This window comes from Taurulus bubalis (assembly GCF_910589615.1).
Source record: "Taurulus bubalis genome assembly, chromosome: 4".
Taxonomy (NCBI): domain Eukaryota; kingdom Metazoa; phylum Chordata; class Actinopteri; order Perciformes; family Cottidae; genus Taurulus; species Taurulus bubalis.
The window spans coordinates 7,688,301-7,704,046 of NC_136592.1; the positions used below are offsets into that span (position 1 = coordinate 7,688,301).

At 42.7% G+C, this 15,746-nt stretch overlaps 2 protein-coding genes across 2 annotated transcripts; both read left to right on the top strand.

Annotated features, from left to right (window-relative positions):
* Positions 1-1,697: 1,697 nt before the first annotated feature.
* On the top strand, positions 1,698-6,597 carry adgrg3 (adhesion G protein-coupled receptor G3). The gene is made up of 10 exons (XM_079216654.1): positions 1,698-1,824; positions 2,027-2,155; positions 2,923-3,075; positions 3,178-3,232; positions 3,407-3,498; positions 3,883-4,001; positions 4,624-4,904; positions 5,598-5,700; positions 5,859-6,169; positions 6,272-6,597. The coding sequence occupies exons 1-10, from the start codon at positions 1,717-1,719 to the stop codon at positions 6,385-6,387; spliced, it is 1,467 nt and encodes a 488-aa protein (XP_079072780.1). The 5' UTR covers positions 1,698-1,716; the 3' UTR covers positions 6,388-6,597.
* Positions 6,598-9,231: 2,634 nt separating this feature from the next.
* Positions 9,232-14,383, top strand: slc7a6os (solute carrier family 7 member 6 opposite strand; the record flags this gene model as incomplete). The annotated part of the gene is made up of 5 exons (XM_079216652.1): positions 9,232-9,420; positions 10,359-10,673; positions 11,599-11,799; positions 12,247-12,379; positions 13,370-14,383. The coding sequence occupies 5 exons, from the start codon at positions 9,232-9,234 to the stop codon at positions 13,504-13,506; spliced, it is 975 nt and encodes a 324-aa protein (XP_079072778.1). The 3' UTR covers positions 13,507-14,383.
* Positions 14,384-15,746: the final 1,363 nt, after the last annotated feature.

A 15,746-nucleotide genomic window follows, 5' to 3' on the forward strand; every position in this document is an offset into this window, starting at 1 on the left:
TTTGAAATGATGCAGCTGTAAGGTCTGACTCTAACCCAAATCATAGCTCAATATGTGAACATTCTCTCATCAAAGGTTGACTTTGATCAAGAAAAAAATTAGAAAAGGTTTAGTACCGAGAAAATTTACGCGAGGTCTAATTTGAGACCTCATTTTGAATTTGAATTTTTTGAATTTTTCCATGTAAACCAAATATATATTTCACTTGTATATTACTTACAATACATCCTAATACATGATTTACAGTTTTATATAACAATCGCTCAGTCCTTAGTGTGTCCTTAGTGTGTTCATGAATAAAATCTTAGTACATCACAATACAGCGGTCGCATGTTGCTATTTGCGAGTGGTTTACAGTCCTCAAAATCGTTATCCATGGCTTTGAATTATTCAGAAATTGTATTGAAGAATTTTATCAATAATTGCGTGTGTGCTGCCAGCTTTGAAAGAACATGTTGCGGTTGCAGCGTGAGTTTCACTTCCCCAGCCAGCTGCAAGTATCAGTACTTACTGTCAGTAGGCTACTGTGACTTCACAAGTTTTTGACTTCTTGCATGGGTTTTACAGGAAAACTGTAACATTTGGAAATTTCCTCTTTTCTCTAATGTCTTTCTTCTCCAACCTTGGAGATTTAGTCAAAGTGAAATATAATGTATTGTTCAGTCACATTGAAAAAGGAGTCTTTATTCTGTCTGTCTCTCTCTCTCTCTCTCTCTCTCTCTCTCTCTCTCTCTCTCTCTCTCTCTCTCTCTCTCTCTCTCAGTGATAATTCAGTACCACTAATTTTGAAATCATTGAGACACTTTGCTGTTTCATGAGCAAGATTGGTGAGAAGACGCGTCAGTTTATGTATCACTTCTGTGATACATAAGCTGTCCACCCCCGGCTCCGCCACCAGCATGTGATGTATGGAGATGTGAAACTGCCTGCTCATCAAGCAAAACCTCAAGCATGTAGAGCCCCGCTCTGCATTGAACCGCCACAACATCTGTGTGTGAGGCCGAGCGCGATGTGGACTTCTCTTTTCACGCTCACGCTCGCGTGGCTGTCTACAACCCAAGCTCTCGGTGAGTTTTCTACATCGTTATTGAGCTTTTTTTCTATTTTTTTCTGTGGGATTATGAGGTGAATGCCACTTTAACCGTCTTAATAATAAGGGCTTCAGAACAAGAGTTTCAGAACAAGAGAAAAATAAAGTCCCTCAAAGTCCTACGCTGGTCAGGGGACTCTTACTCAACCATTTTGCAACACTTAAAAAAAGAAGAAGAAAAAACCCACAGTTTCCTTGAGTATGTGGGGATCAAAATATGCCTGTCCAGATATTGTTCAATCTCTTTCATTGTTCTTTCTCTGTCACTTCTCACAGCTTCAGAAAACTGTGAACATGTCTTCAACAATTGTCAGGAAGGTGATGTCCCCTGGACCAGGTAACCCACACCCTTTACATTAAAGAACACATGTGGCTGCTCCTTGTTGTCTAACGAATGCTCTGACAATCCCTGAAGAAATAAGAAAGGATCATAACATACCATAATACTGTTGGGGCCAACAGGTTTAAAGCCTTTTAGGAACCAAAAGCACATGATGTGTTATTTCCCTGTTAATACCACAGTGAAAAGGCGGAAAAAGGTGGAATAATGTCAAAGGATTAAAGACTGGTCTCGTCCCCTAAAATCAATAGTTATTATAAGTCTATGTATTGTTTAGATTGCTGAAATGTGTGAAATATGCGTTGGCAGGTGCTATGAGGACAGAATTGCGAGCTGCAGGCTAAGAATCCGTTTGATGAACTTCATTCATCAGAGGGTGAACTGGAAGCAAGAGGTGAGATCATATTTTTGGGCTCCCGGCTGTTGTCTCACTTGGCTCTGGAGTTGGAGCGTGAAATGCGCTAACAAATGAGCAAAACAGAAGAAACATTTTAGTTCCTCATACTAATCAGGGATCAGGGCATCAGCGTCTGCTGTGCCGTCTTTTCTTTGAACGAGCGAGGAAAGAAGCCCATATTTTGTGTTGTGGTTTTTAGGCCGACGCGAGTCCCACTCCAGAGCACAGGGTTCGAATCTCATCCTCAGCTCTCCGGAGAAGCCGAGGAGCCGAGTCTGAGGACAAGGTGCTTCTGGTGGCCACCGTTATCAACAGCACTTATTTCAAGGTCAGTAGCTCTGAAGGTCAAACATTTAATTTCTCTGAAGGCCTCTTTTTCTTTCTTTTTTTTAAAAACATTTTTACGAGCTTTGAGGAAATCAAAAGCAGTTCAGGACGGTGGATAAGGAGGAGGGCCTTCATGTTTCTGTACAGCAACGCTGGCCTCTTTAAAGGAATAGTTCACCCAAAATCACTATAAATTGTACACAGCACCCACGTCTCCAGGAGCCCCTTGGTCCCAGAAAATAATCATTTTCTATCGAACGGCGTTAAGCCGAATGGAAGAATGACCGCACATCAGTGCAGGGAGACTTTAGGAAATGCTTTGTTTAGCAAAAGACAAAGGCGTTTGGATTTCCATCAGCCCGCAAACTGAAACAAGACATGCTTCACATACATTAAAATTTGTTGACGTTTTGCGGATATTGTATTCCTTCCTTTTTACTCACGTCTCGATGTCTCAATCAGACTGCGTTGTCTGATGGCACTGATGTGCTTTTATTTTCCGGGGGCCTCGCTCTCCCTAAAGCCATTCGACAGAAAGGTTCTTAGCCGAGTCAGCTGAATACAATGTACATTGTTTTTGGGGTGGACAAGCTAGCATTTCCCCCTTAATGCTGATTGGCATTGATTTCCATGAACCCTGCAGCTCACAGTCGGCCGGTAATGAAAATGAAGAAACGGTCGCTTAAAGAAGCTTGATTCAAACCTTATTGACCGCACCCCCGCGTTAACGCCATGTGTCTTCTCATCCACCTCTCTCTGTCATTGCAGATGAGCCCCCGCTCTCGCGGGAGACTTATCACACTAGACAGGCCCAAGCAAAGGCCTGTTCTGGGGGGGTTAGTCCTGGCAGTGAGGGCGGGGAACCATCCTGTCCAGAACCTCTCACAAGCCATCAGACTAACCTTCAAACACAACAAACAGGTAGAAGAACAAAACCCAAATGGTCATCCCAGTTGGAGAATGTATCATTCTGCTTTCCTCTGATTTTGAATACACTTTTCTCTTTCTTTTTTTATGTTTCAGGTAGAGGATGGGGCTTGTGTGTTTTGGCAGGAGTCGCCGCTTGAGGATGGAACAGGTAGGCGACACATGGAGGCCTCCACTCTTTTTTTGCTCTTCAATGAAAAGATGAGTTATACTGCATCACGTGTGTGTGTGTGTGTGTGTGTGTGTGTGTGTGTGTGTGTGTGTGTGTGTGTGTGTGTGTGTGTGTGTGTGTGTGTGTGTGTGTGTGTGTGTGTGTGTGTTCTAGGTTATTGGAGCACAGACGGCTGTGAGACCAGTGACACTGGAAATGAATTTGTTTGCAGCTGCAGCCATTTGAGCTTCTTTGCCGTGCTTGTGGTAAAATGCAATTTTTTTGTCATCAGCCACATGCTACAGGTGGTTTGTCCCACAGGTCATTGGGGACTTTTTGATAAAGATACCAGGCAGGGGGTTGAATGAACCGCAGCCACTTCAGCCAAACTTAATTGTGTGTGTGTGTGTGTGTGTGTGTGTGTGTGTGTGTGTGTGTGTGTGTGTGTGTGTGTGAGATATTTCTTTTTTTTAAAGATGCGCATGTTGAAAATGCATATAAAAACAGGTAGATAGAAACATACTTTATAGATGAATAGAGTTTTACTGAAGACACATCTAAATCAATATCTACAATCTATCTGCTGAAGATCAGGCTTCTGAACTTAAACTATGTTTTAAATTTCCTTTATATTCCATGTTTTTTTCCAGAACCCTGTGCTATCAGTGGAGGAAAGCGATGCTGTGAACCTTAGCTACATCACCTACATTGGATCAGTGCTCTCCATCTTCTTCTCAGTCATCAGCTTGATCGTCTATATATGTCTGCAGTGAGTTTGACTTAAAATTATGATGTTCACGGGTCTAGAGTGAATTATATTAAGATACTATTAAATATCTTTAATGTTTTGCTGAACCGAGATGACAGCAGGGCTTTCGGTCAAGTAAGTGAAGCTACATGTGGATGTAACTGTTAGTGTGTGTTACTACTGGATTCATTTCTTCTGTGTTTCGTCATACTGATCGACTTTAACCAATTGATGAGCTGAAAGGTTTGATGGCCGCCGTCTGCTCGGTGTAACCCCTTGGGACTATGAGTCTCAATGCATGCTAGTTCTGTGCCTACGGCTGCAAAGAAGGGTTTTATATGTTGCAGACTTTTTGTGGTGCCACATAGTGGGTCAAACAAGCTTTGGGGTTGATAGTTTCCTGTAAAGCTCAAAACAAGGAAATAACTAAAATAGAACCGATTGCAACACTAAGAATGCCTACAAATGAAAGACGAAGATGTCTGCATCTGTATATGCCACGCTCCCAGGTGTGTCGTAAGCATGCCCCTATATGTATGTCAGAAAAGTCAAAGAGAGCAGAATCAGGACAAAGTCTCAAGTCGGTGTGACCAGTAAGCAAGAGGCAATAAAAAAGGGTCATAATCAACCTTTTCCCTTTCAGACGGCGGCGTCCCGAGAAGGCTATTAGCGTGCATTTACATCTAACCGGAGCACTGCTCTGCCTGCACATCAGCTTCCTGCTGTGCTGCTTCTGGGTTTGGTGGCTGAACGGGAAAGAGGAAGACTGGGTTTGCCGGGGTCTGGGTCTCTTTTTGCACTGGTCCCTGCTGGCCACCTTTAGCTGGACGGCCCTGGAGGGGTTCCACCTCTACCTTCTCCTTGTCCAAGTCTTCAACATCTACGTCAGGAGATACCTGCTCAAGCTCAGCGTGGTGGGATGGGGTGAGTGGAGCCTGAGTAAAAGCGCTCAAATGGAATAATTGTCGTTTTATGAATTATTGTTCCATTATTTCAACAAGTTACACGTTGGAGAGTTTTTCAGACATTGCAGAAGATCAGAAAAACAATGAGGTTCCAGCAGAATCCAGGCGGCAACTACCTTATGGTCCATTTAGAGTCAAATAGATCTTAGCTCCCTAGCTCACCATAACAACAACAGAGACAACAACATTTTCTTTAGTTCTCAAATACCCACGGAAAACAATTCAATGTCTGAGGACACAGCACTGTGTTTGTGCCGGTTAGAGGGTACTTGGCTGAAAACATATTTCACAGGGGGTACATCACTGAAAAAAGGTTGAGAACCACTGCTCTAGTGAGTATAGAGCAGCAGGATGAGAAAAGCAGGATGAGAAAAAGAAAAGGAAAGCGTTACCCAGAGCAACATTGTTGCTTTTTTAAAGGGTCTGGGCAACAGTGAAGCTCCATCACACAGAGGAGTAGCCCATGTCCCACTACCTTCCTACCTCACATTTTCAGGATCTCATACAGACTCACAATCTGAACGCAATTCTAGCCACACGCTGGTAAATATGAAAATAAAATTCTATTGTTCTGTCTGTGTGCACACAGGCTTCTTGAACCGAAGCCGGGTCTTGTTGAAGGAACCTCTGTATCTGTCTTGTCTCCATGCAGGTCTTCCTACCCTGATTGCAGTGGTTTGTGGGATTTCAGGTGTTTACGGAAAATACAAGCCGGAATCGAGGGATGCCAACAACCGCAATTCAACAGCGGAGATGTAAGAAACCAAGATACATTGTTTTACGATGTGAAATGTTCAACCACGCAGGAGGTTAGAATTCTTGGCAAATGCATCCTGCTTTATTCCTCGCAGGTCATTTGGAATTCAAAGTTATCTTGATGTAAATGAAAACGCTTTTTTTTAACAACCTGCAGATGCTGGATGAGCAGCCACAGGCTTTCGGTCAGCTACGTCACTACCGTGGCCTTCCCTGGCCTGGTGATACTGTGCAACTCCTGCATGCTGGGGCTGGTGGTGTTTAAGCTGTGGGGGCTGAGGGCGGGCAGTCGAGGCGCTGGCGGCGACTCGAAGAAGATGAACAGAGAAAAATGGATGAAGTTATGGAGAGACTGTGCCACAGTGCTGGGCCTCAGCTTCGTGCTGGGTTTACCTTGGTTGTTAGCGAGCACCACCTACGTCTCCCTCGCAGGGATCTACGTGTTCACGGTACTAAACTCCCTGCAGGGTGAGTACGTGCGTGACCCTCGTTCAAGGCATCCACTGGGCTTTTTTTTAACTTTCTTTATATCCTGGAAGGATTCACAGCTTTTCCGTCCTCTCTTCCTAGGTGTGTTCATGTTCCTGTGGTCCGTGGCGTTGTCCTGCAAGTCTCGATCTGACAACAACTCCTCCTCCAGAGACCCTTCCACTCAGAAAGTGATGACTACCAGTTTCAATAACTGATATTCACAAGCGTATTAGCGGTTGCCTATATTAGGTGCTTACTGGCCTTTGGACTCCAGTCACATGCAGTTAAATGACAATAACTTAATCATGTCATGGAACTTCTTTAAATTAAGTTTGCATCGGCAAACGTGTCATGAACAGTAACCCCTTCTAATTATTTATTGTTGCGTCAGTTATGACTCTTATGGTCACGGTAATATCAGAAGTGGACCGGGCAATCACTGAATAAAAGAATATTATTATTTTGAATTGTGCTGCAGTAATATTTATATTGTGGGTGGTTAGCTATGATTGCATGCTCAAGGACCTCGCGTGGTTACAGTTTCCTCAAGTTTTATTCTGCCACTGAGTGCCTGCATAGATTTGATAAAAAAAATACAGCATATCTGCGATGTGAGAGGAAACCACGTCTCATACACCGTGTGCCAGTGGTGGGTTGTATTCATTCGTTCACACAATTCAGCAGACACACCCCACCGGAATCTACTGTGTGCACTTCTCTGGAATCACATCCTGTTCTGAGTAAGACACTGTGATCACGGAACCCATTCAAACCCAAACCCAGTGCACTAACTGCATCTAATAATCATCGACGAGTGTCATCACTAAATCTTTGGTTCAACGCTAACTGGACATGCTGACACTATTCACGATAGCTCTCCAAGCTTTGAGCCGTTCACTGTTTAACTTTTAAAAACCCACCTATTTTTAAGCCCTTTCATCGAAAATCGCATACTCAAACTAAAAAGGGTGTATCTCTGCAACCACTAGGGCTATTTGAATAATGTTGGTGTTATAATAAAAGGCTGCACACATGAGATTTTGTTCAGAGATGTAAATATCAGTATATATGTTACTGGTTAAGAGTAAATGAAGATGACACACAGAAAAAAATTAAAAGGTTTCAGGTCCGCCTAGAAAGAAATCACTTTCAGGATGATTATTTCTTTGAAATGATGTAGCTGTGAGGTCTAACTCTAACCCAAATCATAGCTCAATATGTGAACATTCTCTCTGCAAAGGTTGACTTTGATAAAGTGAAGCAGAACAAAGTTAGAGAGGGTTTAGTACAGAGAAAATTCAGACGAGGTCTCCAAAATTTGCATTGGGGCACATTTGCACACTGGACATTTGAATTTGTTTATTTGCCAAACTATATATTTCACTTGTATATTACTTATGGTGTTCAATACATCCAAATACAGCAGTTTTGGGCTTTTTTTTTCATAAAACAAGCTATGATTTACAGTTTTATATACCCCCCCCCCCCCTATTGGGGATTGGTTTTTAAAAGATTTTAAAAGGTTTAACACGCTGCGCTACTTCCCCTGAGACAGAGATCACAGTTTATTCAAAAGACACATTTGCAACATATAATGGTGAAATAAAGGCAGATGCTCTTATCACCCAGTGTGTAGCAGAGACGAGCACCAACAACAATGCGATGTGCAGCAATTGGACCCGTTCATCCACCACGACCTATTCATTACCCTGAAATATTTCTGGCGGAAAGCCTTTCGTCCAGCGAGCTACTGCTAATTTAAGTAATATATCCAACTTGGCCGAGTGTAAATAGACACTCCATTAAGGAACGAAACGTGGATGGTGCTTGGTAATAAGCTTCCTCCATTTGGGACTTTCCTGACTCTCTGTTCCCTGAATGGTCAGCATTGCTGTTATCCGTTGCCTTTGAATCTCCAAAAAGAAATGTCAAAGGTCATATCACAGAGTCTCTGGCTCTCTAATCCATCCACGTTCACAGGTTTATATGTGGATGTGACAGTTAAAACCTGTTATATATATATATATATATATATACATATATATATATATATATATATATATATATATATATATATATATATATATATGAAAAAACAATGTACAAAGCAAATAAGATGTAGCAACCTCTGACATATCTTGTGAAGACACTGGTTTCAGCTAAAGCCCATGCCGTTTACGTTGCATGTGCTGCTAATGCACATGCAACCTGGATGGAACAGTGGCACAGGAGCGCCATCTGCTGGCTATACAAGGTTCAACTTATTCATCCATAAAAACATCGACATTACAGCATTCACACACGAATCAACTACCACTGATGACCACAACTTAGTAAATAAATACCCAGAAAATACATTTAAAAAATATTTATAACACAACATTTTAATTTAAAAATAAATAAATACTGTACTCAAAATGGGTTTTCTTTTTTGTCTTTCCTTTATTATTATTATTGATAATATTATTATCAGTCATAATAATAATAATAATATCATGCCCCTAACACTAATGCTTCTTTGTGATATATTCCATATGATCACTCTTCTAATTTAAGAGCTGCGGTCCAATGAAATGAGAGTCATGTAATTCTGCTATGTGGGCTGGCCTTCCTTTAAGCACAGAGGATGTGAGATGGACCGCATAGAAAAATACAACTGGATAACAAACACACACAAAAATAACATTTTGAAAGATTTTGGCACAATCTAGACTGTGAAGAAGGAGAAGTAAAGGACGGAACAAGTTATAGCATTTACTTAAGTTACACGAAGGAAAGAGTCATTTGAAAGTAATGATTATAGTCATTATCATTGTTATTGACATGCGTTTTTATTATTGTAATAATAATCATGATTATCATTCGCTGTGACGTTTGTGATACCGAGGAGGCTTGAAAGAAGTGACGTCATGGCTTCGTTTGGTGTGCACCTGCGCAGTAGATTCTTTTTCCCCAGTCTTCATTCAATAGACCGAGTGATACCCGGAAATAAAGGCGGAGCGCTCCAGTTGATCCTCCCTGCGCCAGACGGACCAGACGAACTCAGACAGAAGGACAACATGGACCCGAACACAACGATTCTGCGAGTCAAGAGAAAAAGGGGCACCGACCCCGCGGATGCGTTGCTGTTGGCGTGCAAGCGCATCCGGCCGGAGACGTCCCAGAGCTCAGGGGAAGTGGTGCCAGAGCCGAATGAAGCCGAGGTGGAAAACTCTGTCTTCAAACTCGTGGCGACCGTAGCGACACAGGTAAGAGGCCCGCTGTGACGGGGCTAGCTCACCGAGCGCTGCGGGCCAGCGTCAACGCAGCGAGTGGAAAAGGCACATAAACACGAGCTGGCGTGTCGGTACGAACGTGTCGCGTGAGGAAACGTGACTGGCCTGTTATCGAACTCAGGTTAACGACTTTAAACGGCGGTGATTGTCAGGGAAACAAGGAGCCTGCTGTGCTAATTGTTGTTAGCACGATACGCCAACATTAGCTGCTGCTATCGCTCGTTTTGTTGACGTTGAATGGAGCTGTGACGTATTTACAGACCTAAACAAAAAATGATAAATCGTATCCATAATTTACAGTGGTCGTAGCTTTAACATGGAACTGTAGCTAGCTAGCTTAGCTGTTGGAACACACTGTCAAAAAGACTAATTTGTCATGCAAGCTAATACACGTTAGCCTAGCTTGTATTACAACGCAACGCTAGTACACTGGGACTAGCTAGCGCTAAACCTTTTCGGTATGACGTTATTACGAGTTAGCGTTCATTTCTTCTATTTAACCATAAGGTCCCATGCCAAACGTGTTTCTGCTCACTGTGACGTTCTTACCCCACCGTGTGCTTTTAGTGATGCCGTCATTAAGTGAGCCACATACAGGGTTCTTACGGTCATGGCAAACCTGGAAAAGTCATGGCATTTTAAAATGGTTATTTCCAGGCCTGGAAAAGTCATGGAAATGTGTTATATTCATGTCGTTCATTTACGCTGAGTTTGAAATAATGAATATGCGTTTAAAAGAAACGCTCAAAATATAAGCAGGCATACATACAGGCATCTATATAAATGTTTATTCTTTTAATCAAACTATTGTCTCATTCATTTGGGTCATTTAAGGTATACTGTCATGGGAATCCATTGGTCAAAATGTGTATGAACCCTGGACATAAACCCCAACCTGTCTCCCTCCCCAGGATGCTCCCGTTCAGACCCAGGTGCGACAGGCGCTGGCACGGCCTCGCATGGCCCACGCGCTGCGCCCCTCCGGCGCCAGCTCGCAGCGGATAGCGGGGGACCTGCGCAGCGCCAAGTGGAGCACCCGCAGGGAGGAGCGCTACAGAATACTGTCCAGTCACCGGTCAGGCCTGTCGAGCCCCACCGAGCAGCCAGCCCCGCGGACGGAAGCTCCAGAGAGTGCCGGGGTCGAGCCGGACAAATGCCTGGTTTTGGGTGAGATCCAGGTGGTTGATCTCCTGCATGAGGACGTAGAGGACAAATCGTCTGGCAAGGTGAGCTGAGCTCTTTTTGTGGCCTTTCATGCAATTATCATACTCCTTATTATACTTTTTATTTTTGGTGGGGGGGAAAAGTGCCTGATGTGCTCACACCCACGTGACAATAATGCTTGTGTGCTGGGTTCCAGTAACGTACCCAACATGGGAAGTATATTTTCGACAGCCATACGAGGGCTCATATCAAATGTTCTATGATAAAACTACAAATGAAAGCTAGCTCTGTCGCCAGAGTTTTGCTTGCGTGTGTTTGTGCAGACTTTAAAGCTGAGAGCAACCCGGCCCTCTGCGTGTACCGTCAGTAAATCCCTTTGACATTTCTGTTCGAAGTTTCTTCTTTTTCTGGCATGAAAAGGAACAGATGACTAGTTGTATTAATGACCAATACAAATCCCATCCTTACAAAGAAGAAATGTTTAATTCATTTTGTTTTTATTTAGTAAAATGGATTTATGTACATGTGTTTTGGAAAAGTACTGCCAGGTACTCAAAGTATCGGTACCGGTATGTAATTGTGGGACAATACCCAATACTATTGCTGATGTAGTGTCAATCACATTTTGTTGACGGCGGTGTGTTGCGGCTGATTTCCAACATGACGGGGGGAGGGGGAGATCGGCTATCCTGATTTCAGCAGATTTCTTCATGTTTGCTAAAAGATTGTAACTTCATCACATGTTCTCTTTTTTTTTGTCTTGCGTTATCAGAGGATCAACAAAATAATGTAATAATTAACTGACACAGTTTGGATACAAAAACTGTGCTTGTGTACATAAGGTACCCAAGTCTTACAGTTGTTGAGCTCCTTGTTGTAGAATGTGTTAATAGCCTTTGTTAAACTTTTAGAGGTTATAATTCAAGGCATTGCTAATTTGGATAACCTTTGTATTGATTTTATTCTCTCGCTCTACTTTTTGTAAAGGCGCCGTCCTCGGACCCGGAAATTATCCTGTGTAACAGCACCAAGATGCTGCGGGAGCGCCTGAGCATAAGCGGAGAGGGGCTAGGGGGGGAGCACCGGGGCGACGACTACGTCTACGACCTTTACTACCAGGAGACGGTCACGCCGGGCTGGATCCAGGACATCCTGTCCGTCAGGGCCTACGCCGACGAGGGAGAGATGGTGTGTGTGGATGGATGGAACGGACAGATGAATGAGTGCTGGACTCGGAGTGAGTGAATGAAGACATGGGTGAAGTAACGATTAGACTCGGTGAAAGTCTCACATCCGTCACGTGCTAACTGACCGCAAAATGTGGACAAATCAGCAAGTGTCTGCTCACATGCAGCAGGTCTTTGCATACCAGTACATTTGTGTTGTAATATTTGGGCCAAAAAGATTTCCATCAAGGTACTTAAAAAAGAAGGAAAAAAAAGAAAAAACATAGCACTCAGAAGTACTCACTATGGTAATAAAAAATGATTGTCAAAGTGTTTATACTTCTTTGTGGCTTAAATCATGAGGCTGGCTTACATTTGATATACTTTTTAATTTCTCTGAAGACCATTAAACTAAAAATTAACCATCAAAAAAGAGGCTTTCAGATAAATGGCTTGTTGTTTATCTCAGGTGCCTGACCTTGTGGTTCATGAAGAGGAGGTTTATGAAGACGAGGATGATGAAAACGAGGAAGGCAACTGGAGGAATGACTACCCTGATGAGGCGAGTGATGGGGACAGCGACAGAGAGGAGCGCTACGGCGGTACGTATTTATCTCTCTGGCGGGTGAAGGGTTGTACTTATTAATATTATTATTATTATTATTATTAAACCCCAATACGTGCACGACTGAGCCCCATCTCCAAACAGATTTCTATATAGTTTGTCATGGTCCGTTTATATTGACAGCTGAGACGAATACAGATTTGAATCAATCAGTCATTTTTAATGATTGCTTAAATTCCACATCACTTTATATTATCTTGAATAGGTAAACCAGACATTTGAAAGAGATGCTGTTTGATGAATGGTTTCATTAACGCATTACAGTTAACAGGTTCTCATTAATTTCCTCAGGTTAAACAAACATGAGGTTGAATGTTGTAAGCGGGCTGCAATAATCGTAGCAGATCTGGCTCCCTCATGTGGCTCATCGTGATCTGCAGATATTAAAGATATTTGTTTGTCATGTGCAGTTACTCCATACAATGAAAATCTTACTTTGCTAGGTCCTTCTCCCACACAGCATTTCATGTTAAATAAAAGACGATGGAAGAAATTCTGCAAAATATATATTTCGACCCAAATAAAATCTGGTGCGACCCACCTGTGGGCCCTGACCCAGTCTTTGGTTGGGACCGCTCTAGTGTCTTAATTCGCACGAGAGGTTTTTGCTCCTGTCTGACTATTAAAGACTAGAGATCTGTCAGTTGGTGGAAACAATGTTTCTCTAGGCTTTCTAGGTTCTAGCTCCTCTTCTGGTTTGTCCCATAAGATCCAGTAAAGATGGTCTTTCCTGTCCATCTTTACTGGATCTCATGTTTTTTTCCCCCCATTGAGATGACGACAAATTGGAAACGATTCTGTCCATTCAGAAACATGCAAATTGTTTCCTTTCCATCAAAAAAAATTGACCCAAACAGGAGCTGTAGACATGAGTCTGAGAAGTCTAGAAGTATCTCTGAAGACCAGACTAGAAATCTCCAGGATTCATAACGAGGTGACTGTTGGGTCTCTGGTTGATGTTGTGCAGGTTACTGGGAGGAGGAGCACTCGTACAGCCAGAGGAGCTGGGGTCGCTACCAGAGGGAGGTGCTGCAGGAGCTGGCCCGCTGTGGTGAAGCCGACAAGGAGGAGGAGGAGGACGGAGACAAATATAATTCCGATTGATTCGTCAGGTTCACCCGCACCTGTCAGTGGATCTCTCTCCCCCCCACACAGATAACGGCATACTCCCTCGACCTCTGTGTGGGCGAGGATGGAGGGGAAACGGCAAATCCAAATAAATCCCGTCTCAAAGTGAAGCAACTCATCAGATTTAAGGAACGCTGCAAGATGACCGAGGACATCCTGTATTTCAAGGAATATTTCCCCACAAAATCACCATTAGCTGCTCGCACCGCAGTACCTTTTTTCTTTTTTTAATTCTCACAAGCAAGACACATTTCTTCAAGAATTCAATGGTCATTTTGTGGGAGACTCATTTCTTTGAGGCAACACTCCAACAAAAAAAATTGTCAAGTATCAAAGCTTGGTTCAGCAGATTGCATACACATCGTACATCTGAAATCTCCTTTTAACAGTGAAGTCCCTCCCCACTTCTCCCACACCGAGGGTGAAGGAGTAGCTGTTATTTCCGGAAGGATCCAGAGTGTCTTTTTTTTTTTTATTGTGGTGGAGTGAATTTGTGTGTGGGTGTTTGTTCAATGTGGACGTGTGTTTAAAAATGTTGCACATTAGCGTGATATGCCTTGTATGCTTTGTGCTGTTAACACTTTCGTTAGTGAGACGTCTCGGACTGCGCGGGGTTGCAATTTAGGCTGCATTTTGTGCATGGTAGTGTGTGTGCGTGTGCGTGTGCGCTTGTGCGTGTGCAGGTATAAGTGTGTGTGTTAGGTTTTTGGCACAATGTGAAAGCGTGACACATTGTTTTTGTTGTGTGAGTTTGGTCCCCTTTGAAGTTCTTGGATGCTTGGTGAATTAAACTTTTTGTAAATATGTAGATGTGTATAAAAAGAAAGCTTTCAAAATAAACTTTAAACATGCTCGTGTGAGTTTGTCCTGCATGGTGGAACACAAATCTCATGTTTTCATGAGGTAGCATGGTGACGAGTACTGTACACCTTTGAGGTACTTTTAGGGTATTTTAAGAGTTTATACAAACCAATAAATGATACATTAGTACTCTAATATTGTAAAATGAGCCATCCTGCATGATCACTTCTGATGCTATTATTTACTTTGAAGATTTTGAACGCAGGACTTTTACGCTGGTATTGCTATTTTTAAAGGTTTGGAGTACTTCCATCCCTGCCGGCCTCAAGCAGAGACTCATGTCGATGCAGAAAGAGGTTCAGGAGTCAAATCTGAACCACCTCTTGTCCAGGATTTAGAAAAAGCTCAGTGACCCCCAACCTGTTAGAGCAGTGGGTCTCAACCTTATTCCAGTGATGTATCCCTTGTGAAATGTTTCCAGCTAACCAGTGCAAAGCTTTTTGGGTTGAAAATAAGGCACAGCACTGTGCCATCAGTCTGATTTAATATAGAATCTAAAATTCCGTTCATGAATATTTTATTGAATATTAATTTAACACATTTTAAAGGATTTTTGAATGGATGCTAATTTTAAATATATTTTTTACAAGCCCCATTTGAGAACCACTGTGTTAGAGCATCAGACATGCGGTTGAAACGGGAGCGTTTGATTGGAAGCTGCAGAAAACAACGAATGGCAACGATTAATGCAACATGTCGCTAGACGGTTGGACCACTGGACCAATGCCACAGCACTCGTCTGAAACCAAGAGACGCCGTTTCCTCAGTGAACTGAGTATACTTTTGCATTTCATTTTTCTACAACAGTTATGTAGATCCGCTGCTCCACCGTTCAAGGTATTGCTTTCATGGATATAAAACAGTACGCACTATTAGGGGGGGGAAACTTTAATTTGAAGAAAAAGAAAAAAACTAAATCCCTGTCAGGTGACTGAACAGTGCAGGACATAGAACACTGGAGAATGCCACACAGATTGAAACAAAGGACAGGAAGTTCAGAGCTTCCTAAGGCTGGACGGAGTAGATTCAGCACGCAGTTAACCCACCTGAAAATAAAAAGACAGACAGAAAATACCGGACACTGACATCAATAACATTAAGACGATGACTTAAAGTCTTCACATAGCAGCAGACCAACAAAAAAAAAGTCTTCAGCAAACTTCTTTTAATTGTCGGCACTTTCTCACATACTGCACACGACGTCTTTCAGCTGAAATGGGTTTCGATCCAGACGATAAGAAATGTACTTGCATCATTCCCAGGTCCCTGTAATATCTCACAGGCTCGTACTGCTGAAAGGTTTGCATGCAGATGACCTGCGGCCCTAACGAGGAAAACCCTCGTCAAGAAGAGGT